At 38.6% G+C, this 26,902-nt stretch overlaps 1 protein-coding gene across 2 annotated transcripts in view; it reads right to left on the bottom strand.

Moving 5' to 3' along the window:
* RALGAPA2 (Ral GTPase activating protein catalytic subunit alpha 2) overlaps positions 1-26,902 on the bottom strand; it is a 431,148-nt gene that overhangs the window by 156,260 nt on the left and 247,986 nt on the right. For both annotated transcript variants that reach the window (XR_008392593.1, XM_053670940.1), the window contains 3 exons: positions 19,683-19,811; positions 18,112-18,170; positions 14,071-14,179 (listed from right to left, as the gene is read on the bottom strand). Coding sequence is in view for 1 of the 2 variants with exons in the window: in XM_053670940.1 (XP_053526915.1) it covers positions 14,071-14,179; positions 18,112-18,170; positions 19,683-19,811 (297 nt within the window). In the remaining variant the exon portion in view is untranslated. The remainder of the gene's footprint in view (positions 1-14,070; positions 14,180-18,111; positions 18,171-19,682; positions 19,812-26,902) is intronic.

Below are 26,902 nucleotides of genomic sequence, written 5' to 3' on the forward strand. Positions count from 1 at the left end.
AGAAATGGGAAGGAACAACTGGGGAGCTAGGAAGACCACACAACCCAGGGTCCCAGCACAGGGAAATAAAGCCTCAAAAGGTCTGACTGAAAAAATCTGTAGGGGTTGAGGCAGCAGGAGAGATCCCCAGCCTCACAGGATAGTTCACTGGAGAGACTCACAGGGTCCTAGAACATACACAAAACCACCCACCTGGGAATCTGCACCAGAAAAGCCCAATTTGCTTGTGGGTACTGGAGGAAGTAACTGAAAGCCAGTGGAGAGCTAAGCAAGAGGCACTGTTCCCTACAGGACATTGCCCACATACACAGTGCCATGACGCAGCTATGGGTTGCCATGCCCTGGCAAATACCTAAGGCTCCGCCCCTTACTATGTAACAGGCATATTGAGACCTGCCCGCCCCCCCCAGAAATGGCCCAAATGAAAGAACAAATCAAAGCTCCAGAAAAAATACAACTAAGCAATGAGGAGACAGACAACCTATCAGATGCAAAGTTCAAAACACTGGTAATGAGGATGCTCACAGAAATGACTGTGTAAAGATGCAAAATAGAGAGAAAATTGAAGGCTATGAAAAGTGAAATAAAGGAAGATGTACAGGGATCCAACAGTGATGGGACAGAAACCAGGACTCAAATCAACAGTTTAGAGCAGAAGGAAGAAACTAACATTTAACCAGTACAGAATGAAGAAACAAGAATTTTAAAAAATGAGGAGTCTTAGTAACCTCTGGGACAACTTTAAACTTTCCAACACCTGAATCATAGGGGTGCCAGAAGGAGAAGAGGAAGAATAAGAAATGAAAAACTTATTTGAAAACAAAATGAAGGACAACTTCCTTGATCTGGTAAAGGAAATAGACTTCTAGGAAGTCCAGGAAGCTCAGAGAGTCCCAAAGAAGCACAAACCAAGGCACATCATAATTACATTGGCCAAGATTAAAGACAAAGCAGCGAGAAAAGGAGACAGTTATCTTCAAAAGAGTTCCCATAAGAGTATTATCTGATTTCTCCAAAGAAACCTTATAGGCAAGAAGGGGCGGGAAAGACATATTTAAAGTCATGAAAGAAAAGGACCTACATCCAAGATTACTCTATCCAGCAAAGGTTTCATTTAGAATGAAAGGGCAGATAAAGTACTTCCCAGACAAGGTCAAGTTAAAAGAGTTCATCATCACCAAGCCCTTATTATATGAAGTATCAGAGCAGGGGTGTCAAACTCATTTTCACTGGGGGTCACATCAGCCCCATGGTTTCGACTAGTCCTTAACTAGGGAAAGGAGCTCGGCATTGCTGCCAGATAGAAACAAGGTTCCATGCCAGATACAAGGTGGAGAGTGGGATTTGGTCGCGGGCCTTGTGTTTACCACCTGTGTGTTACACAGACCTATCTAAGAAAAAGATAAAAAACTATGAACAGTACAGTGACAACAAAGTCACAGCTATTAACAACTGAACCTAAAAAAAAAAGCCAAAACCAAAAATGAACTGAACAAACAACCAGAATAGGAACGGATTCACAGAAATAGAGATCATATGAAGAACCCTTGCACATCAGAGGAATGGGGGAGGGGGAAGAATAGAGGAAAAGAAAAGGTACAGGCAAGATGAAGGATAAATGGTAGCTACAAAATAGACAGGGGGAGATTAAGAACAGTATGGGAAGTGGAGAAGCCAAGAATTTGTATGTATGATACATGGACATGAACTAAGGTGGGGGAGTGATGGTGGGAGGTGAGAGTATAGGCCAGAGGGGAATAAAGGGGAGAAAGAAATGGGACAACTGTAGTAGCTCAATCAATAAAACATATTAAGAGGACTTCCGCCAAGATGGATGCGTAGGTGGAAACACCTTGCATCCGTGCACAACCAAATCTAAAAACAATAAAGTTTTAACAACAATAAATACAACCAAACCACACAGAAAATCGACAACATGGAGTCCAAAGATAATGAAATGCTCAGCTAAACCAGTAAGAGGAGCGAAGCCAGCAGCGGAGTGGGTTGGCAAAAAAGATCCCTGACCAGGGTGGTGCGCAAGCAGCCGAAGGCAAGGATCCCAGGTGCAGTGTGGGCTAGCTATGGGCGGACACAGGAAAGAGGCAAGGCTGGCTGTCTGTGGTCGGTCGAGCATTTGCATGCAGATAAACCAGTGAAGAGGCCAGCATTGAGATTGCGAGGCGCAGGGCAGCAGGCTCTCACATTTCGGCTCAGATAAACAGGCGGGGCGCAAGCGGTGGGACGGACTAGGCCAGCAGAGAGGACCGCCACTGCTCCCTCTCTGACCCTGCCCCCACATACAGCATCACAAACCAGTGACCTGGGTGGCCCCACCCTGGTAAACAACTAAGGCTCCGCTCCTCATACTTAATGGGCACGAACAGATAAAAACATGGCTCAAGAGCAACTCAGAGCCCCAGAGCTGATAAATCTAAGTGATGAAAAAATAGGCAAACTTTCAGATGCACAGTTCAAAACACTGGTGATCAGGATGCTCACAGAACTGGTTGATTTTAGTCACAAATTAGAGGAACATATGAAAGCTAAACTGATTGAAATGAATGGTAATGCACAGGAAACCAACAGTAATGGAAAGGAAACTGGGACTCAAATCAAGGGAGTAGACCAGAAGGAAGGAAAAAATGACCAAACAGAAGAGAATAAAGAAACAAGAATTCAAAAAAATGAGGAGAGGCTTAGGAACCTCCAGGGCATCTTTGAACGTTCCAACATTCGAATTATAGGGTTACCAGAAGGGGAAGAGGAACAGTCATGAGTGGAAACCTTATTTGAACAAATAATAAAAGAGAACTTCCTCGTTCTGGCATAGGAAGTAGACTTCCAGGAAATCCAGGAAGCTCAGAGAGTCCCAAAGAAGTTGGACCCAAGAAGGAACACACCAAGGCACATCATAATTACATTAGCCAAGATGAAAAGGAAGGAGAGAATCCTAGAAGCAGCAAGAGCTAAGGGGACAGTCACCTACAAAGGAGTTCCCATCAGACTGTCAGCAGATTTCTCAAGAGACCTTACAGGCAGGAAGGGGCTGGAAAGAAGTATTCGAAGTCATGAAAGGCAAAGACCTACATCCAAGATTGCTCCGTCCAGCAAAGCTTTCATTTAGAATGGAAGGGCAGATAAAGTGCTTCTCAAATAAGGTCAAATTCAAGGAGTTCATCATCACCAAGTACTTATTATATGAAATGTTAAAGGGACTTACCTAAGAAAAAGAAGATAAAAAAGAGGAACAGTGAAAGGACAGCAAACTCAGTTATCAACAACTACACCTAAAACAAAAGTAAACTAAGAGGACAGCTATATCAGGAGTGAACCATAGAAATGAAGATCACGTGGAGGATTAGCAGCAGAGGAGTGGGAGAAGGAGAAGGGGGGAGAAGGTACTGAAAATAAGTAGCATAGACAGTAGATAGAAAATAGATAGGGGGAGGGTAAGAATAGTAGGGGAAATACAGAATCTAAAGAACTTGAGACGTGTTCATGAACTAAAGGGGGGGAATGGTGGGAGAGGGGTGTGCAGGGTGGGGGGGAACGGAGGGGGGAAATAGAACAAATGTAATGGCATAATCAATAAAAAACAAAACAAAACAACAAAAAACATATTAAACCCCGCCCGAACTAAATAACCTAAATAAAACATATTTAAAAAAAACCCTGAACTAAATAACCTAACTGTACATTATTTCTAAGGAAGAACAAAAGTCATTTCTTTCAAGCTTCTTTTAAAAACAAATTTCCTTGTTTTGCATTAAGTTTGTGAAAAATATATCTTATTACCAGACAGTTTATACATGATCGTCATTCTAGAACTAATTCTTATTTTAGACTAGCTGTACTAATTTACATCATATTCTGTAGAAAAAAGTAGCTATCACTTAATCATTTGGAAATTAAAACCATCATTTCAAAAGGTTTTTCTAATGTGATCTTATTCAGATCACATAAATCATAGTTTTGACTATGAGGAAATTAAAAATCAGTACATTATTAGGTATCCACTGTGTGTTAAATCTTTTAGAGACTTTTACTCATTTTAGCATTGAAAAATCTTCACTAACAGCTCTTTAAAGTAGATGTTATCTTCATTTTACATATGGAAAAATGGATTGATCAAATGACTTTCTATCCTATGAAATTAAACTTTAATTCACATGTGTAACATTAAAAATGTGAAAAATTTGAGGTTATGAGAACATGACACATGAGCTATAGTGTATTCAATTACTTGGAGTATATTTTGTGATTCTTCATGTGTCTAAGGTTCTTCTGAGAGGTATGTCAAAAGGAAAGCAACTGTGAGGACCAAAGGCTGAGGGTACATATAGGGGAGGAGAGCACTCTGGCCAGACCTGTGGCTACATGGCTATCCACACCTCATTTTCTACAGCAGAAAGGTTTGTCACTGATTCTGTGTTTCTGTCTAGGGAAACCTCTGGATATGTAGCTTAGTTATACGAAGCAGACACCAACTGATCTGGGGACTACAAAACAACACAGAAAATCTATCATTTAGCATCTCAGTGATTAATGCAGAGGAGAAGGAACAAGATGATTAGTTTTACTGAATTAATTCTACAGAATAAAAATTTACTGACTACCCCTTCCTGACAGAGGTAAGGTGAACCAGGATGAGAGCATATGCACTCAGGGGCTCTTCACAGCCTCATCCAGGCCTCAGCTATCCTGATTCTCATGGGCTTCTTTTCATTCCTTCAACACTCCGGTTTGTTTCTGCCCCAGGGACAGAAACAACTGCTCCATGTTTGACTGGGGCATTCATTCTCCCTGTCTGCATTTGGTGGATGCAGCCACATCTTTTAGTTCATAGCATTAAATGTCACTTTCTCCACACGGCCATCACACCCATCCAAAGAAGTAGTGGCCCACCTCATCTAGCTCTTCAGTTTCATCCTCTTCCCATTATAGTTTATGGTATTAACGCCTGTCAGAATTGATCAGTTGTGTTTGTCTGCTTGTTCTTTCGTGCTTATTTTCCTGCATCTTTTTTCATCATTGTATTCCTAATGCTTAATACAGCCCTCTGAAAGGAAATGCATGGTGTGTTTGCAGTAAAGATGAAAGATGGAGGGAATGGAAGAATGAATGGGCAGTGGGTGTGTTTCTCCTGTGAAACAGAGGGTCATGAGGTAGAACAAGAATGTTATGGCTCTTCTACCTAGAAGCTGAAAAAAAGACAAGGAGATAATGATGAAAGGAGAACTGCGGCAGACAAAAGGGCTATTGGCAGAGAGGGATGAGGCATGAGAAGGGGGGCAGAGAAGGCATTGTGGAGGAAGAGTTGAGCCAAGCTTGGAAGAATGCAGAGAGTGTTTCTTTCAGGCAGTGGACAACAGGGTACAGGCACTGAGGGCTGCAAATGAGGTGGTATAACTGACTCACCGAGTGCTATGGGGAATTGTTAGGACGAAGTAAATCACTCACTCGCTTACCTAGTACATACTCAGAGTACTGACAATGTGCTAGCACTGAATTAAAAGCATAGGACACAATATGAGGAGGGCGGATACAGTTTCTACTCTGAAGAAACTGACAGTTTTAGAGATCCATTTGGATCCAATGGATCCAAACAGGCAGGTATCCATTTATGTATGCCCCCCCCCCCCAGGGCCATGCCCAATACTCTAGTCTCTGGGTCACGTTGTAAGGCCTATTTGTAGACTGATCTCTCTGGCAACAGTATGGGCAGATTTGTGGAGTTGAGACTAGGGCCATGAAGATGCTGGAGCAGGAGGCTCAGAGCAGAGTAAGCCAGCTATGTGATGTATGGCCCCAGGGGAGATGTGTGACTGGGTGAAGGTCATTAAGGACTGTGTGACTAGAAACAGTGAGGGATAAGGACAGGCAGAAAATCAATGGTGTCTTCTGAGATGGGGTAAAAGAAACAACAGGTGGGGCTGAGGGTAGGGGGCTTGGGTCAGGCCTCTTCTCACTTGAGCTGCCCCAGAGGCAGGATCAGGCAGCTTACCTGTGCCTGAGCCAACATTGTCACTCTAGTGCCCTCACCACAGGTCCTAGATGGAACATATAACTCTGTAAATATAGCCCTGGCTTAGAAGCCTCCATCTAGCCCTACCCCCACAGGCCACCTCATCAGAAACAACTAGCCGAATGAAATTTTCTGACTGGCTGTGTAATACACTGTTCTCATTTTTTGCTGTGGCCGTAGGCTGATTTACTCTTTGGAGAGCATTTCCCTAGCCTTCCCTGACCTGTGCCCTTAATATCCAGGGCAACTTCATCAGGTATTCCCAAAGGCTATGGTTACAACAAAGCAGTGCCTGGAGCTCCAGAGCTATGTGGAGCCCATAAGGCAGAAAGGCCTTCTAGGGCTCATGCTCCCTGTTGCCTCTATGGCAGGTCCCAGTCCTTGCTGGGCCTCCTGTTTTTCCTCCCCACTCCCTCAATTCCTCCCCCTCCTGGCAGAGCCCTGAGCCTCCCTGAGTGGTTGCTATACCCTTATTCCTAATAGTGACTCTTTCCCTTTTAGTTTTGGTTCCTTTAGGTTTATGTGTTACCTCCTTTGGTAAAATTCCATCTGGCATGGGGACACAGACATCAGACGGAAAGTGGGAGAGAAGAAGAGATGGAGGGAGGGAAGGAGGGAGGAAAGAAGGAAGGGTGGGAGGTGTCACAGGGAACAGGACTTCCATCCAGTTTTCCTCTGTTATTCATAATAGTTATCAGGAGACTGATTTGGCTAATCCTGGGCCTCTGATTTCATTTTATAGCTTCTCTTTAAAATAATTTTTATTGACTTTATTAGATTGACATCAGTTAATAAAATTATATAGGCTTTATGTGTACAATGCAATAATACTTCATCTGTATATTGTACTGTGAGTTCACCACCCAAAGTGAAGTCTCCTTCTGTCACCATTCATCCCCTTTTACCCTCTTCTACTTCCCCCACCCCCTTTTCCCTCTGGTAATCACCATACAGTTGTCTGTGTCTATGAGATTTTTTTTATGCTTAATTCCTTCATAATTTTTATCCAGCTCCCCAAACCCCCTCCCATCTGGCCAACCTTAGTTTCTTCTCTGTATCTGTAAGTCTGTTTCTATTTTGTTTACTTTGTTAATTAGATTCCATATATCAGTGAAATCATATGGTATTCATCTTTCTCCAACTGGCTTATTTCACTTAGCATAATATACTCCAGCTCCATATATACTATTGCAAAAGGTAAAATTTCCTTCTTTATTACAGCCAAGTAGTATTCTATTGTGTAAATGCATCACAGCTTTTGTATCCAATCATCTACTGATGGGACTTGGACTGCTTCTACATCTTGACTATTGTAAATAATACTGCAATGAACATAGGTATGCATATATTCTTTCAAATCAGTGTTTCAGGTTTCTTCACATATATTCCCAGAAGCTGAATCATGGGGTCACAACGCAATTCCATTTTTAATTTCTTGACAAAACTCAATACTGTTATCCACAGTGATTGCACCCATTTGTATTCCCATCGAAAGTGCAAAAGCGTTCCCTTTTCTCCACATCCTCCCCAGTGCTTGTTTGTTGATTTATTGATGACACCCATTCTGATAGGTGTGCAGTTATATCTCATGGTTTTAATTTGTATTTTTCTGATGATTAGTGATGCTAAGAACCTGTTCGTGTTTATTGGACATTTGTATGTCCTCTTTGGAGAAATGTCTATTCAGGTCCTTTGCCCAGTCTTTTAATTGAATTATTTCTTTGTGTGTGTGTGTGTGTGTGTGTGTGTGTGTGTGTGTGTGTGTGTTGAGTTGTATAATTCTTCATGTATTTTGGATATTAACACCTTATCAGATATATCATTGGCGAATGTGTTCTCCCAGTCACTGTGCTGTCTTCATTTCATAGATGGTTTCCTTTCCTGTGCAAAAACTTTAGTTTGATGTGGTCCCATGTGTTTATTTTCTCTTTTGTTTCCCTTGCCTGAGGAGATATATCAGAAAAAATATTGCTATAAGAAATGTCGGATTTTTCTTCCTATGTTTTCTTCTCAGATTTCTAATGGTTTCCAGTCTTACATACTTTATTGATTATATTATTACAGCTGCCCCATTTTTTCCTCTTTATCTCCCTCCTCCCTGTATCATCCCCCTCACCCTCCAGCACCTGCCACCCCCCCACACAGTTCATGTCCATGGGTTGTACATATAAGTTCTTTGGCTTCTCCATTTCCTACACTATTCTTAACTTCCCCCTGTTTTGTGTCTACTAATTATGCTTCCTATTCCCTGTACTGTTTCCCCCCATTGTCCCCCTCTCTCTCCCCACTGATAACCTTCCATGTGATCTCCATTTCTGTGAATCTGTTCCTGTTCTAGTTGTTTGCTTAGTTCTTGTTTTTGCTTTTTAGGTTCAGTTGTTGATAGTTGTGGGTTTGTTGTCTTTTTTTTACTATTCATAGCTTTTGATCTTCTATTTCTTAGATAAGACCTTTTAACATTTCATATAATAAGGGCTTGGTGGTGGTGAACTCCTTTAACTTGACCTTATCTGGGAAGCACTTTATCTGCCCTTCCATTCTAAATGATAGCTTTGCTGGACAGAGTAATCTTGGACGCAGGTTCTTGCCTTTCATGACTTTGAATACTTCTAGCACCTTCTTGCCTGTAATGTTTCTTTTCAGAAATTAGTTGATAGCCTTATGGGAATTTCTTTATAGGTGACTATCTCCTTTCTTCTTGATGCTTTTAAAATTCTTTCCTTATCTTTAATCTTACATAACTTAATTATGATGTGCCTTGGTGTGCTCCTCCTTGGGTCCAATTCCTTTGGGACTCTCTGGGCTTCCTGGAAGTCTATTTCCTTTGCCAGATTGGGGAAGTTTTCCTTCATTGTTCAAATAAATTTTCCATTTCTTGCTCTTCCTTTTCTCCTTCTGATACTCTCATGATTCGGATGTGGGAACATTTAAAGTTGTCCCAAAGGTTCCTAAGACTCTCCTCATTTTCTTGAATTCTTGTTTCTTCATTCTGTTCCAGTTGGATGCTTATTTTTGCTTTTGCCCCAAATCACTGATCTGAGTCCCGGTTTCTTTCCCTTCACTTTTGCTTCCCTGTGTATTTTCTGTTGTTTCACTTTGCTTAGCCTTCCTTTCTTTCTTCATTTTGAGACCAAGCTCAATCAATTCTGTGAGCATCCTGATTACCAGTGTTTTGAACTCTGCATCAGGTAGGTTGGCTATCTCCTTGTCGCTTAGTTCTTTCTCTAGAGTTTTGATCTTTTCTTTCATTCGGGCCATTTGTCTCAGTGCATCTGTTATGTTATGTGTAAGGGGTGGAGTCTTAGGTATTCCCCAGGGCAGGGTAACCCTCTTTGCTTTGTTGTGGTGCTATCTGTGAGGGTGGGGTCAGAGGAGGAACAATGCTGCTTGCTCTGCTCTTGTCACACTTTCCTTGCTTTCAACAAATGGTATGTGTTCTTAAGGTGCTGATTTGCAGGCGGGTAGGTTTATGCGTGTTTTTGGACCTCATGAGTCTCTTCAATATACTGTTCTGTGATGCTGGGTGGTTCTCCAGCTGCCATAGTCCTCACAGATCTTTTCCAAAGCCTGTGGTTTTGAGTCTTTAGTTTCCTGTGCTGAAACCCAGGGTTAGCAGTCCATCTTGATCCCCTGCTTTCTCCCAGGCTGTTTGTGCATGACTGAGATCATCAGTGTGGGCCATCAGCCGCATTCTCTCTTGCCCCTGCAACACTATGGTTGAGTGTTTTTTCAACTCCTCGGTTATTGGACTTCTATGCAAATGTTTTTCTGGCAGTTCTGGTTGTTCTTTATTTTCCTTCTTTTGGTTGTGTGAGGAAGTGAAGTGTTTCTACCTATGCCTCCATCTTAACTCCAATCAGCTTATTGTTAATTATTCCTATCCATAAACACATAATTTACTTCCACTTATTTGTATCTTCTTCAATTTCTTTCTTTAGTATCTTATAAATTTCCAAGTACAGGTATTTTACATATTTGGTTAAGTTTATTCCTAGATATTTTACTTTTTGATGCAACTGTAGTTTCTCTTTCTGATATAGTTCATTATGGGTATATAAAATTGCAATCACATTTCTGGATATTTACTTTATATCCTGCTACTTTACTGAATTCATTTATCAGTTCAGATAGTTTTTTGGTGGAATTTTTAGGGTTTTCTACATACAGTTTCATGTGTTCTGTATAGTGAAAGTTTTAATTTCTTCAATCCTATTTAGATGCCTTTATTTCTTCTTCTTGTCTGATTGCTATGGTTATGACTTCCAGGACTAGTTTGAATACGAGTGGAGAAAGCAGACATCCCTGTCTTATCCCCAAGCTTAAGAAAAACATTTTTTGTATGATTTTTGCTGTGGCTCTGTCATATGTGGCCTTCACTGCATTGAGGTGTGCTCCCTCTATTCCCACTTTGCAGAAAGTTTTTAATGACAATTGGGCGCTGGATGTTATCAAATGCTTTTTCTGAACTTATGGATGATAATATGAGTTTTATCTGTCAATTTGTTTATGTGTGTTTCATGTTTATTGATTTGCAGATATTGTACCAACCTTGCGTCCTTGGATTAAATCCAACTTGGTCTAAGTGTACGATATTTTTTAATGTATTGCTGGATCCAGTTTACAATATTTTGTTGAGTATTTTTGCACTTATGTTCCTGAGGGAGATTGACCTATAATTTTCTTTCTTTGTAGTGTCTTTATCTGGTTTTGGAGTCAGGATAATGTTGACCTCATAAAATAAGCTTAGGAGTCTTCCCTCCTGTTGATGTGTTTGGAACAGTTTGAAAGGATAGGTGTTAGTTTTCCTTTGAATGTTTGGTAAAATACACCTGTGAAGCCATCTGGTCCAGGACTTTTGATTGTTGGGAATTTTTTCTATTACTGCTTTGATTTCATTAGTTGTGTTCAGTCTATTCAGACTTTCTGATTCATCCTGGCTGAGTTTTGGAAGACAGTATGTTTCTAGGAATTTATTCATATTATATTCAGATTGTCCAATTTGTTGGCATATGGGTGTTGGTAATATTTTCTTTCAAATTTCTGTGGTGTCAGTTGTTACTTCTATTTCATTATTCATTTAATTTATTTGGATCTTCTTTTTTCTTGATGAGTCTGATTAAAGATTTGTCAATCTTATTTATCTTTTCAAAAAACCTACTTTTGGTTTCATTGATCTTTTATATATATATATTTTTAAACTCTATTTCATTCAAGCTGGAGCGAAAATGGTTCCTTGGATTTCCTTTTTCATCTTCTCTTTTATTTCTAAAATGGATAGAATACTAGAATGTACTGGGGTGGGGGATTCAATGAGGCAGTCCATGCACTGTGGTGGGACACCCAGGACAGAGTAAGGGCTCAATACATGGCAGGTACATTTTTTTCTGGTGCTTTATGTTTTTCCTTATAATTACAGAAAAATTAGATAAATTTCTGAAAATCTGTATAAATACAGAGAGAAGAATAAGCCTTTGAATCCTTCTTCTTGTTATCAACTTCAATCTCTCTTCTATACTACACAGAAGAATAAGGTAGCAGGCTACATATATACATATATAAATTTGTACATTGCCTTCATTTTAAGATACTATCAAATTATTAACAGCTTTTCCAGGAAAGGGGTAAAGGTGGGAGAACCATATTACCTTAAAAATACATTTATATATTTCAGAAAAATCAAAATTTGAAAAACAGATCTTAGAATTGGAAAGATAAGAAATTAAAAAGTGAATTGGAACCTACATATTGGGTTAGCCAAAAAGTTCATTTAATTTTTTTGTGTACAAAGGCTCTACACAAATGAAGTTAGTTTTCTTTAACTTCATTTGAAATAATTTTGTTAGATTGTATTATGAAAGCCATCACATCAGTGTGCATTTAAAAAAACATATCAAAACTAGTAAATTTCTGTGTAGCCATTTTAATACTTAAGATGAAAGAAGATACTCAACATTTTGGTGTATTATGTTTTATTATTTCAAGAAAGGTAAAAACACAACTGAAATGCATGAAAAGATTTGTCCAGTGTATGGAGAAAGTGCTGTGACTGATCAAATGTGTCAAAAGTGGTTTGCCAAGTTTCTTGGTACTATTGCCATTTCCAACAAATAATTCTTTGCCGTGGTTGGGGCTGCCTTATGCATTGGAAGATGTTTAGCAACACTCCTGGCATCCACCCACTAGAAGCCAATAGTGGCATATAGCTGACATACTCAAACTATCTAAATCAATAGTTACTGATGAAAATGAAAAACATGTCTTTTATTTTACGGAAAAAACTAAATGGACTTTTTTGCCAACCAATGGATATACAACTGAGATACAACTTTCTTCACTTTAATGTGAATATTTCTCCATGGTTTTGGGAGACGGGAGAGTGTCCTTCATACCACAGTTGTGAAAAAGCCCAGACATGGGGCCAGTGTCTTGCGTTTTACCCTTGCAAGCTCTATCATTCCCAATAAGCTCATTTTCCTCATCCATGAAGTAGACTTGACAATAATCCTTCCCCTCATAGGGTAGTTCTAAGGATTAAATACAATGACAAAAATAAGGAGCCAGCTCCTTGCTCAGGCCAGTAGGAGCACTCCTAAGTGATATCTTGGTTTGATCAATTTTCTATTCCTCTCCACAGGGATCAGCAGCAAGCATTTTTCCAATTCTCATGACATACATAACCAGCAATGCCAAGTGTTGATGAGGGAGGAAGAAAGGAAGAGGACAGGGTGGCAGAGAAAGGTGGTCAGAGGGTACACTTAGGAAGCAGGGGGCATTGAGTTTGGTCAGGGAGAGGGGTGGGTGAGAAGGGCTGCTATGAAATCAGGCTGCCAAGGAAGACAGCAGCTAAACCAGAGGGCTAGATGCTGAGCCATAGGCAGGGGATAAACACCACTGGTGTGTTAACACCACCAGTGTTACCAGATTAACACCACTGGCATTACCCTGTGGGCTAAAACACAAAGGGTAGCACAGGGCCTTGTTAATGGCCTGGTGATGACTGTCACAGCACCAGCTGCAATGGCTGTGATTATTGTAGCAGACCAGAGAGAAGGGTAGGCAAGAGCCTGAATGTTGATGATACATGGACGGTTTAGGATTTGAACTTTGGCTTGGCCAGGCTCTACAGCCTGGAACAAGTTCTTTAACTCTCCTGTACTTCAGTTCCTCCACTGTAAAATGAGACAGTAAGTTTGCAACTGAAAACTTCTATACACCCTCAGGGGCTGGGGACTCACTGGTTCCAGAAGTGTATTATCAGCAATGCTAATTATCACCATTTCTAAGGAGTCGGGAAAGGACCCAGTAGGATTTGAGCTATAGGTTAAGAAGGGACCTAACAGGACAAATAAAAGTTGAGTTTTGTCTTTCATGTCACACAGATCAGTAAGCACTACTGCTTCCATTATTTATGCCTGCATGGTCATGGGATCATGAGCTGATGTGTCTGGGTCTTGTTTTCTCTAGCATGACACAGGGATTGTAACATCTACCTCACAGAGCTGTCATGAAGGTTCACAAAAGAATTTAGAAATTTTATCATGAATCTGGCCCAGTGTGAGTGCCCAGTAAATGGCAGTTCTTTTCATTACCAAAGCAAAGGAAAAAAGATGTCCTGAGAATACCCAAGGCCCAGCTGGACCATGAACACTCAGGGTCACTAACCAGGGCTATCAGGTTTCTCTTGGTCCTAAGAGACCAGAGCACAAACTCTCACTTTCTTATCTCTCCCACAGGCTGGTGACAGTGTCCTGCTTGCCATTGGAGCTATCCAGCCACCAGAAAAACCCAATTTAGCCACTGAACTTGGTACAGAACACTCAGCCTATGGATGACTGGGCTGCAGACATTAGTGGGAAGCAGCCATTGGTGATCTGACCTGAGAACCTCACAGATCATTCAATATGGTTCTCAGGAAAAGAATTTTTGAATTAAAAAAACATCTCAATAATATAGGGAAAAATAAAAATGGGGCTAATTCAAACAAAAACTGGTTGAAAATCTAGAATATAGCTTAATGTTCAATGTACATAATGAGTTGGTAATACCTTCAAAGTGACACCTATCACATTGATGGCCTCTTTCAGCAGAGGATGCCTTGTGCACTGTGCAAGCTCTTCACATATCCAGACTCCGAGGGAGCAAATGGCAATGCATCTTTTGAAAAAGAAAAAGGAGAAAGAGTCTCATGAAATTTGATCTTTTAATTCCTGTACCAAATTTTCTTGGTATTTTCAAATTATAAAAATATTTTTTTAAAGTAGCAAAAATTACAGTTACACTAACAGAATGTCTTCTTGAGAAACAAAGATAGTACCCTCAACAGACCAGTTTCAGGACAAATAGAAATATTGATAATGGTTGGTAATTTGATATTTAGTTAAGTAAATGGTAGATTTCTGTTAATGTAACAGCCCACATAGTACTTATTTTTGCTGAAACTAATTTTCTATTACATTTTACCACTTTGAGACATTTTTGAAGAAGAAAAATGTGAATCCTAAAAAAACCTAGAAGTTGAATTTGTCGTTGTTTTCCTTACAATAAAATATATAACACCAACCACAAATAGAAGACAAATCTTATATTTTGTTGTGAAGAATATTTGAATACAACTTTTAAAATAAGTTTCACTGTTATTTCTTTTCAACAATGTGTTAAGAAAATAGTTTTTGAATTGTACAGTCCTTTACAAGTTACCTTTCTCAATTATAAATCAATTTTAAATGGTAACTCTCTTTGGAATTGATACACTCCACTATCTTTTGCAATAATCAAAAAATCATATTCTTGTTAGTTTTTTTTCCTGAAAGCCTATATGTACATTTAAAATATTTGCTCCTAAAACTACTTACTCTCAGAACAAAAATGGGATTCCAACCAGTATTTGGAAACAGACCCAAGCTGTACAATGTATCTGTTGTTCTTAGCAATAAGAGGTCACATTGAGAGCCACTCAAACTGGACATACTGCTTTGCTCTCCATATTGAACACTTCTTTGTATTCAATGTAATTCCACAATTAAAATCATTGAGTTTTTTAAACCACCATGTTTCACTGGATTCTTTCCTCTTTAAATAAGGATAGACTAAGTGCATCAGAACAAACAAAATCCTTTGAAGAGTGTGTCACCTTCTACCAAAATTCATTCAGTAAAGCAGTTCGACTCAGTTTAAAAGCTGTGCCAGGTCTTTTTTTGTTTCTCCCAAACCAGCATTATTCAGGAGTTCCACACGATTCTAACCCTTGATGTTCCTGTCTCTTCTCTTGCCTAATTCCTATGCTTATTCTCATCTAGAAACTGTACTTTGCATCGTTAGTTTGCATATACTCTACATTCTCATGTATTCTAGACCTTTTCAAAAAGTCTCTTTATTTTCCTGCAGTTTAACCCAGACGCTGTTTAACCCACAAAAATCTACACAACTTGGAATTATATAAAAAAATCCACTTTTACCTTTTTAAGAGCCCCACTTTCTTTGTGTGCGTGTGTGTATGTAAATGAGTGTGTATATAAAATACATATATTTTTACAACCCATTAACCTATTTGTTAAATATAATGTTAAGAGCAAAGATCTTTCATTTCTAGGAATACATGCATTACTCTGTTAACTACTAGGTTTGCACTATGGAGAACATTTGTGACCCATAAAATGGTTTTATAATCTAAACTACTTTCACTTGCTTTGAGTTTTAAGCCATACAAGCTTATAAGAGCTCTTCCATGCTATTTTCTTTCTTTGAAATTTATCATTTAACATCCCCATTTAGCATCTTCTAATTCCAATACTCGTAATTATTCCTCATGCCTAGGCATTCCTGCCAATTAAGATTCTCTGCATCCCAAGTATGTCCTTTGTGATCCCAAATGAGTTTTATGTATCAAGACTCTTTTTTTAGTTAACGGCAATACTACCTTCACTTTCACACTGTCTTCCAGCACGGTCTCCTCTTTGCTACTATGCCTTCTCATAGCACTCCAATTTATAGAACAAAACTTATTTTTCTAAATTATCAGTCATAATTATCCTATATTTTCTAAATTGTCTCAATTTTTTGAAATCTTGATCATATTTCAGTATGCTTGCTTATCTATACTTACATGCCCTTAATTTCATAATCTGATTCTTTTTGTATGCAACTAAAAGAGACTGTCTCATACACATTACTTTCTATACTAAAGAAAAGGGGTTTGAAGAAAAAAGTACCGACAACTTGTTGAAGTGCTGAATGTGGTGGCTATAAAAGAAGGAAAATCGAGGATTTTCCCTAAACTTCTGGATTAAAAGTCTAGTTAGATGGTGTCATTTACTAAGATGAAGTCCAAGAGACAGCAGACTCACTGGTTCTATTATGGTTGTATTAAGTTTGGATATATTAAGACATCCAAGCTAAAATATCAAGTAAGCAGTTTTAATATATATGCCTGAATACACAGGGGTTCACAGAAGTGACTAGGTAAATAAACTCAGATCACCGGCAGGCAGGTGGCACTTAAAAGTCTGGTTAGAATGAATAAGAGTGCCTAGAAAGTCATGGAGAGAGAAGAGGGCCAGCCCTAAGCCTTGAGTGACTCTAACATTCAGACGTTAGGAAGAGGAGGGAGATAGGAAAGAAGCAGGTGCCGTGATGTAGAAGCAAGTTAGATGTTTTAAGAACTGGCAATGTTCAGGAAGAGGGCGGAGACAGACTAACTTCAGAAATAGTAAGGTTGATGTGCATAGTAAAATTTCTAAGGTAACCTCTAAAAGAACTGAAAAAGTGCCTATGACTTCTAAAAAAAATAAAGATAACAAATAGAAAGTAGAAAAAAAAAACCCTGGTTGGTGTAGCTCAGTGGACTGAGCGTGGGCCTGCAAACCAGGCAATCGCAGTTCGATTCCCAGTCAGGGCACATGCCTGGGTTGCAGGCTGGTTCCCAGCAGAGGACGCATGAAAGGCAACTATACACTGATGTTTCTCTCCCTCTCTCCTTCCCTTCCCCTCTAAAGATAAATAAATAAAATCTTAAAAAAAAAAAGAAAGTAGAAAAAATAATCTCAAAGAAAAAGAAAGGAAAGAAGAAAGGATGAATAGGAGGAAGGGAGAAAGGGAGGAAGAAAGAAAAGGAGAGGAAAAAAATGAAGGCAAGAGAAAGGAGAAAATGAAATATTGAGAAGGACCAATAACAGCATATAAGATGAAAGACATATATCTACATATATCAGTAATTGCAATGAATGTAAATGAATTAACCCTTAAGTTTGAAGATAAAGATCAGACAGAATAAACATATAAAATGAAGTATGTATAGTTTTTTGAAAAAAAGACAAGATTATATAGAGGTTCAATTTATAAGGATAGAAATATTATTAAAAAATAGCTGGGTCAATATCAGATGAGTGGTCTTTAAGATTTAAAAAAATTTCCTTAGGAGTAAAGAGGGTCATTACATAAATACAAAAGATTTAATTCACTATAGATATAATTTTAAATTTTTTGCAGCTAATAACATAGCTTCAAAATATATAAAACAAAATGAACGGATATACAAGGACAGGTATCAGTGGGAGATTTTAATGTCTTTTTCTCAGTAAATGATGAAGTGATAAAAAAATTAAAAAGAACATGGAATATTTAAAGGACATAATTTTAAAAATTAATAAAATAGACACACCTAGAACACAGCACACAACAATTAAAGAATAGTGTGACAGTTTCTCTCAAGCATGTATGAGACATTTGCAAAAACTGATTACATACAGGTTCATAAAGAAAATCTCAACAATTTCTAAGACTATTTATCAGGCAAACAGTATTTCTGACCAACAATGCAACCAGTAGTAAAAAGATAAATAGAAATAACCATATGTTTGGAAATCCAAAAATATGTTTCTAAATAAATCATGACTCAATGAAGGAATAATAGCAGAAATTAGAATACCTTTCTAATGGAAAAATTAAGTAAAACAATTTCTGATACAGTACTTGTTATACTTTTTAGTGTGTGTAAGGGTAATGCAAAATAATAAGTATTTATTAACGTGTTTTACACATAAATGTGTATCTTATAGTTGTAAAATGGTTTACTTTTATTAAACATTTACCTTGCACATTCGCTTGGTTCCTCTGTGGCATTCTTCAGTAAAATATTTATGAGGTAATGCTAAAAAAAAGAAATTAAGTAAAATAAAAACTTTTGTTTAGTAGTTGGTTTCCCATGTGTTCTGACTGTGTTCCAGGCAGTTGGGAACTACTGAAGGAGCAGGGACCTCTGGAGAGGCTCCTATTAGGGAGAACCTGAGGGAAGGAAACAAGGAGGCTTGAGGATAGCCCTCTGAGCAATCATGCTAGCCCACAGAGCAGAGTTTCTGAGTATACAATAAAAAGCTAGCAAAGAAATGAGATTTCTACATAGGAAAATCTTGGTTTTCTTTTACTTTATTTTTAAGTATATTTTATTAATTATGCTATTACAGTTGTCCCATTTTTTTCTCCACTGTTACTCCCCTCCGCTCTGCAGCCCCCTCCCACCAGCATCCTTCCCCCCACCCTCCATACCCCAGTACATGCCTACGGGTTGTACATGTAAGTTCTTTGGCTTCTACATTTCCTATACTATTCTTAACTTTCCCCTGTCTATTTTGTACCTACCATTTATGCTTTTTATTCCCTGTACTTGTCCCTCATTCTCCCGCCTCTCCCTCCCTGCTAATAACCCTCCATGTGATCTCCATTTCTGTGATTCTGTTCCTGTTCTAGTTGTTTGCTTAGTTTGTTGGGGTTTTTTTTAGCTTCAGTTGTTGATAACTGTGACTTCATTGTCATTTTACTATTCAAAGTTTTGACCATCTTTTTCTTACCTAAGTCTCTTTAACATTTCATCTAATAATGGTTTGCTGATGATGAACTCCTTTAACTTGACCTTATCTGGGAAGCACTTTATCTGCCATTCTATTCATTCTAAATGATAACTTTGCTGGAGAGAGTAATCTTGGATAAAGGTTTCTGCCTTTCATGACTTTGAACACTTCTTTCCAGCCCCTTCTTGCTTGCAAGTTCTCTTTGGAGAAATCAGCTGACAGTCATGTGGGCACTCCTTTGTAGGGAACTGTCTTTAATTGGATTATATACTGTACACTGAATTATTTATTGTAATTATGTACTACAGATAGCTTACGTTGATCAATTTTGGGATTTGGAAAGCACTTTCTTTTTTGCCCCAAAGTCAGGGTAGGAGAGAACAAATGCTTACTTATTATCCAAGGAATAATTTGGAATTTCAAATTATTTGTATAATTTAATCAGGCCACAATATAGTAGAATATTTAGCTTATTTCAATTATTTCTTTTAAATTCATTTGATTGCACTAATGCAGCACAATTAAACTAAGAAAATAATGATAAAGGATGGTTTACTACATAATTATGACCATAGGCCTCATTAACAGGTCTAATAAAGAACACCTGAAGAACCTAACAGTTATAACTGGAGTATGCTCTGAATCTCATACATTTAATTCCCCTAAAACAGTCTTCTAAAAAACTACTGAAACACTTAAACAATATAGCAAAACTTTCAGGCATAATTAGGTTACTACGTAATAATGGAAGACATAACCATAGAGCTATAATTATAAAATGCTAAACTTGAGATTTAGTCAAATGCATTATGTACCTTGATATCTTCAGTTCCTGTAGTGACTTCACTAACTTCTGGAACTGACTGCAGCAAAGGGATCTCCTGGTAGGTATTTGGAAAGCAGACAAGAGAGCCGAGAATGGTGAGAGCTTCTGAACGAGGTGCCTACACACAAAAAAGTGAAACACATTCTACTTCCTGTACATTAGAAACTTCAGATGTGAGTCACATTTCTTTTTTCAAGCTTTTGAAAGGAAATCTTTATAATTATTTTATCTTAGATTAAAATATCAAGCTATGCCTGGCTATTTTACTGCAGGTGAATACTTAAGCAAACAGGTTTGCCTAAATGAAAAAGCAAATTTCCAAGTAATAGAAAATATCACTGTATTTAGATATAAAGAAGTACTGTGAAAACTGGTCTGCAGATTCATTCAGAGTCAGAAAAGCAAATAAGCAAATGACTCAGTCATAATTGTTTTACCTTTTTTTTTCCTTTTTAGTCTTATGTTTCTGTCAAAGAAGGGTATATGATACCAACTTAATATTAGTTTTTCTGTGAAGACAGTTAATGAAAACTCATAAGGAAGAGAGGTCAGGCTAACTATGAGGAGGTAGAGAGAGAAGACATCATCTACCAAATTTACTGAACTACTTTGCAAAATAGTGTCTGACATTCAGTGCGATACAAAATCACCTGTTTCTCATTACTGTAATTAGCTATATATTAAAGGAGGCATTTCATTAGATTTCAATTCAACCAACACTAACTAGCAGCTATAATTAGCCAAGAATGGGGACAGGCACCAGGATTATAAAGGTATGTCAGCCATCCATTCACCTCTGCCTATCTTCTATTATCTAATTATTACAACAACTGTAGCTAACACTTAAGGAGTTCTCACTCTGCTAGACACTGTTCTAATTGCTGCACAAGCATTTCCTCATAGAATACCCTCAATAACCCTGTGAGTAGATACTGTTATCATTTCCATTTTACAGGTGAGAAAACTGAGGCCTAGAGAAATTAGTTTTTCAAGTGATGAACCCTGATTTGAAATGATGGCATCTAACTCCAGGGTCCACACTGGGCCTACACTGTTGAACACTTGAGTACAAAATTAAAGAGAGCTTCTCTCCCTCAGAGACATGGCAGTGTGCTTTGTGGGATGGAAGAGGAGGCAAGTAATACAGATATTCAATTCAATGAAGCAGTGCAATGAGAGCCATACACTGGGGATATCATTGGAGCCCACTACATTCATTTTTCACCTGTCTTGGCTCTGATCAGTACTTAAGTAAGTAACAGATAACATAAAACACACACAGGTGTCCAACCTTTTGGTGTTTCTGTGCCATACTGGGAGGAGAGTTGTTTTGGCCACACATTAAATACATTGTGACATGTAGTCATAATGTTTTAAGTAAAGTTAGGATTTTGTGTGGGGCCACAGGTTGGATATCCCTGGATAGGAGCCAGGATGAGGTAATGATTTGTTCTTCTCAGGATGGTTAGAAAACATGAAAACAAACTGCCATTAAGAGTCATATAGTAGAGTAGGAGTCATCTGGACAGGTAGAGAGTAAGAGTGAGGTGCGGAGGCAAGAGGCATGTTGCAGGCAGTGGCAATGGAAAAGGCAAAGGCACTCAGGGCACCCATGGAACTGTAAAAGATACCAGGTGCATAGGGCCCAGAAAACATGCAAGTGTGCTTGGAAGGGCTGGAGTTACTATAGCAGGAGAAGTCTGAGAAAGGCATCAAGAGTGCCTGGAAAGAAATCCACAAGCCATGTGGCACAGTTCTCATCTCATTCCATCTGAGGAGTGATGCCATCAGACTCCTAACCCCAGCAGGAGTGTGACATGAATAGATCCTATCAGGAAGAGGAGAGTAGCATTCAATCACTGAAATATAGTGTAGGCAAGTACAATGACAGCTCTGAGGGGGAATGGTATCAGGGATAAAGATGTTCTATCTTTAATGTTTTATTTCATTGATAAACACAATGATTTGAAACTACTATAGCAAAATGTAAAGACTTGCTCACATCAGTCAGTGAGTACACAGCTTTTTGTTACATGACTTGTTATACAATGCAAAACTCAATGGTCACCATCCAGGCCTTACCTCACCTGACTCCTTAGTGGCAATGAATACAAGTTGACAGCTCACTAGTACATGGGAACACTTTAATCATTTGGTCAATGGGACACCATTTTATTGGTTCCCAAGGATATCTAACAATCCCTGTGCTGGAACTTCTCATTTCCTCAGGATCTAAATTATGAGATTCTGAGTGCAGTTCCTTGCCCTCTTCTCTCTTAGATATATACTCACTCCAAGGGATATCCAAACGCATGGATTTAAATGCCTCCAACATGTTCCTTACTCCCCAACATATCTCTCTAGCCAAGACTGCCTTCCTGAAGTCCAGATTTGTAGATACAAGTACGTGTTTGACATCTCCACTAGGGGATCAAGAATGCAGCTCACTCTGACAAGCTCCACCTTACCACAGAACTCTGTAATTCTATGTAACAGCACCCACCTCCATTGCTCTGTCCTCTTGTCTGCTACCTTTACTTTCATTTTTATGTTAAGAAAAACTTTAACTGTGCATCTGAAAGGTTAGCTATCTCTTGGTCGCTTAGATTTATTGGCTCTGGGGCTTTGAGCTGTTCTTGAGCCATAATGTTTTGGCTAACCGTTTAGATGCACAGTTCGAAACACTGGTGATCAGGATCCTCACAGAATTAGTTGATTTTAGTCCCAAATTAGAGGAACATATGAAGGCTAAACTAATTGAAATGAAGGTAAATGCACAGGAAAACAATACTGATAGAAAGGAAACTGGGACTCAAATCAATGGAGTGGACCAGAAGGAATTAAAAAATGACCAAACAGAAAAGAATGAAGAAACAAGAATTCAAAAAAAATGACAAGAGGCTTAGGAACCTCCAGGACATCTTTAAACATTCCAACATCCAAATTATAGGAGTACCAGAAGGGGAAGAGGAACAGCCACAAGTGGAAAACTTATTTGAACAAATAATAAAGTAGAACTTCCCCAATCTGGCAAAGGAAACAGACTTCCAGGAAATCCAGGAAGCTCAGAGAGTCCCAAAGAAGCTGGACCCAAGAAGGAACACACCAAGGCACATCATAATTACATTAGCCAAGATTAAAATCAAGGAGAGAATCCTAGAAGCAGCAAGAGATAAGGGGACACTCACCTACAAAGGAGTTCCCATCAGACTGTCAGCTGATTTCTCAAAAGAGACCTTACAAGCAAGAAGGGGCTGGAAAGAAGTATTCCAAGTCATGAAATCCAAAGACCTACAACCAAGATTGCTCTATCCAGCAAAGCTTTCATTTAGAATGGAAGGGCAGATAAAGTGCTTCTCAGATAAGGTCAAGTTCAAGGAGTTCATCATTACCAAGCCCTTATTATATGAAATGTTAAAAGGACTTACCTAAGAAAAAGAAGATAAAAAAATATGAACAGTGAAAGGACAGCAAACTCAGTTATTAAGAACCACACCTAAAAAAAAAAGCAAACTAAGAGGACAGCTAGATCAGGAGCAGAACCATAGACATGGAGATCACAAGGAGGGTTAGCAACAAGGGAGTGGTAGGAGGAGTACAGAGAATAAGTAGCATAGATGGTAGGTAGAATAGACAAGGGGAAAGGGCAAGAATAGTGTGGGAAATATAGAATCTAAAGAACTTGTGACACATGGACATAAACTAAAGGGAGGGAATGGTGGGGGGGTGTACAGGGTGGAGGGGAATGAAGGGGGAGAATAGGACAACTGTAATGGCATAATCAATAAAATATATTTTAAAAAAAGAAAAAAAACTTTAAATGTAAAAGAAGAAAAAAATGTTATATCTACACACCCAACACATAGATTCAAGATCCCTTGAAGCATATATCATGTTCATACTAGCCAAAGCACGCTATAGATTCAATGCAACTCTTATTAAAACACCAATGACATAGTTCATATATTTAGAACAAGTATTCCAAAAATTTATATGGAACCAAAAAAGACCCCAAGTAGCCTCAGCAATCTTAATTAAGAAGAACAAAGTTGGAGGTATCATAATACCTGATATCAAGCTATACTAAAAATACACTGTAATCAGAACAGCCTGGTAAGTGGCAGAAGAAAAGGCATACAGATCAATGAAAAAGAACAGGGAATCCAGAAATTAGCCCATGTCTTTAATGTTCAATTACTATTTGACAAGAGAGTCAAGAACATACAGTGGAGTAAAGAGAGTCTCTTCAATAAGTGGTGCTGGGAAAACTGGACAGGTACATGTCGAAAACTGAAACTAGGCCAACAACTTACACCATACACGAAGATAAACTCAAAATGGATAAAAGACTTAAGCTGAAGTCACCACACCATAAAAATCCTAGACAAAAACACAGGCAGTAATATCTCAGACATCTCTCGTAGCAGTATGTTTGCCAATATGTCTCCTAGGGAAAGAGAAATAAAAAATAAATAAACAGGCCCTGCCTGGTGTAGTTCAGTGGACTGAGCTCAGGCTGCGAACCAAAGGGTCGCCAGTTTGATTCCCAATCAGGGCACATGCCTGGGCTGCGGGCCAGGTCCCCTAGTGGGGGTCACGTGAAAGGCAACCATACATTGATGTTTCTCTCTTTCTCCCTCCCTTCCCCTCTCTCTAAAAATAAATAAATAAAAAAACCCTTTTTAAAAATAAACAAATGGGAATATATCAACTAAAAAGCTTCAGCACAGCAAAAGAAACCATTGACAAAATAAAAAAGGAATCCACTCTATGGAAGAACACATTTGCCAGACATATCTGATATGGGAATAATATCCAAAATTTATAAAGAACTTATAGTACTTAATACCAAAACCACAAACAACCCAATTAAAAAATGGGCAAAGGACCTGAAGAGATACTTCTCCAAAGAGGGCATAGAAATGACCACAGACATATGAAAAAATGCTTAACATCACTAATCATCAGAGAAATGCAAATTCAAACCACAATAAGATAATCACCTCATGACTGCCAGAATGGTTATCATCAATAAATCAACAAACAACAAGTGCTGGTGAGGATGTGGAGAAAAGGGGAATGCTCACATACTATTTGTGGGAAGGCTTGGTGTAGCCACTATGGAAAACAGTATGGAGTTTCCTCAAAAAATTAAAAATGGAACTGCCTTTTGACCCAGTGATCCCCCTTCTTGAGATATATTCTAAGATAATGATGATGATGATGATAATTAAAAAAATTTTTAAATTACAAAATGAAAAAAGATTTTATCACTCTTACCTCATCTATCTCCTATTCACTTTTCATTTCAAGATTTAAAATTCACTTAAACGTTTCCACTCTTTCAGTATTTTAAAGCAAATTCCAGATTGTCATTTCACCTGTTTTCTAGCACCCCTGCTTTTTTTTTTTTGCTCAGTCATCACTTCCTGTTGCGTTATGTATTCAATTAATGTTTGCATCCTCCAAGAAGGCAAAGTTTTTGACAGTCTTCATCACTTCTCTATCCCAGTAGATGCTCAATAAATACTGCTTTGGGATAAGGGGTGGCTGCTGCTGCCCTCGTTTACTGGATGAACACTGATCACCTTTCAGACTTCTACTTCAGCATCACTTCTTCCATGAAGACTTTCCAAATGCATGGCTTCCCCTCCAACTTTTACCAAGCAGAATTAATTATTCCTATAGTGGTGCTCCTCTAGGTTCTGGATATGATTCTACTGTGGCTGCCAAAAACTTATGTGCAAATATTAATAGTTAGTTTACTTATCTGATTCTAAGAGTAGGGACCTTGTCATACTCATCCAGACCAGGTCCTGGCTAACAGTAGGTCCATGGTGTTTCTCAAATAGACTTACTCTGTCATGCCTCACTGTCACTCTTTCCACCAGTCTCAGTGAAGGCTTTAAGTTGATTCTTTCCCCTAAGTAGCCTTAAGGACTATACAGGCTTACACTGTGGACTTTTAGATGCAATGCTAGACTTTATAATAACTAAATACAAAATATCTTACCTTAAAGAAAATAAAGTTGTTGCACAGCTTAATTCAAAGAATGTAGTAAATCTAGATAATTTTTTTTACCTAAGCACTGGGCCTATGATGAAGCCCAATTTTCATACAGAAGAAATGCTTAAATATATGGTCCAAGGATAACTAATACAAGGTAGTGCTGGGATTGAACCCAGTCCTGGCTCTATAGAGTATAGAGCTCCAAGGTCAAGAATGGAAAGAGAATTATATATAATATTCTACCCTTTATGCACACCACAATTCATGTTCTGTTGCTGATGAATATCTGGATTGGTTCTAGGTTTTGGCTATTACAAATAATGTTTGCTGAGCACAGGCCTCTACCCGTCTCCTGTGACCTGTGTATGCATCTCTTTCCCTCACTGCCTCAGCAGGGCAGGTTGATACAGCAGAGGTACTTTGGACTGGTAATTAATGTGGTATCTGAAAATTTTGACTGAGCAGGGGTGTCATATCTGACCACCTGTCACCAGTTCCCCTATAATTTTAATCTTCAATTTTAAATTAAGAGAGTAATTTAAAGACATTGTTCCCTTAGGTAACTCAAATTCTCATTCTCTCTCTCCCTTGGAAGGCTACTCCCTTGGAAGACTACTCCCTTGGAAGGCTACTATAATTGTTCATCTAGCCAAAAGAGAAGTTTTCACAAAGAATGAACACCATTCATATTACTCTGGAAAGGGTGCCAGCATTTTTATAGAAAATTCTCACAGCAAGTAAGAAAAAAAAAGAGTATGCTTTTCCTTCCCATATCCTGTAAGTTTTTTCAATGTTGATTTGAATAGCTGAAAATAAATTTGAAGTTCTTTGAGAATGATTATCCTAAAATCTTTTCCAGAAGTGAAGTATTTAAAGTTGTCATAGTCTGCAGAGAAAAATAGTTAAACGAATTTAACATTTTTCTTCCTTTTTCCTTCCCTCATCCCTCCCCTTGGGTTTTTAATGTAGCCTTATAAGAAAAAATTAGTGCATGAGAGGGGGAAGATGGCGATGGAGTAGGACTGAGCAGATTCTCCTTCCCCCTACACATGGGAGAAAACCTGGCTGATCTATGGAGGAGCAGAGCCCCAGCGTATATGAAAATAAGAGACCAGCCCTGGCTGGTATAGCTCAGTGGATTGAGCACGGGCCTGAGAACCAGACAATTGCGGTTCGATTCCCAGTCAGGGCACATGCCT

The sequence above is a fragment of the Artibeus jamaicensis genome, unplaced genomic scaffold, assembly GCF_021234435.1.
Source record: "Artibeus jamaicensis isolate MK-2021 breed Jamaican fruit bat unplaced genomic scaffold, CSHL_Jam_final contig_65, whole genome shotgun sequence".
Lineage (NCBI taxonomy): Eukaryota > Metazoa > Chordata > Mammalia > Chiroptera > Phyllostomidae > Artibeus > Artibeus jamaicensis.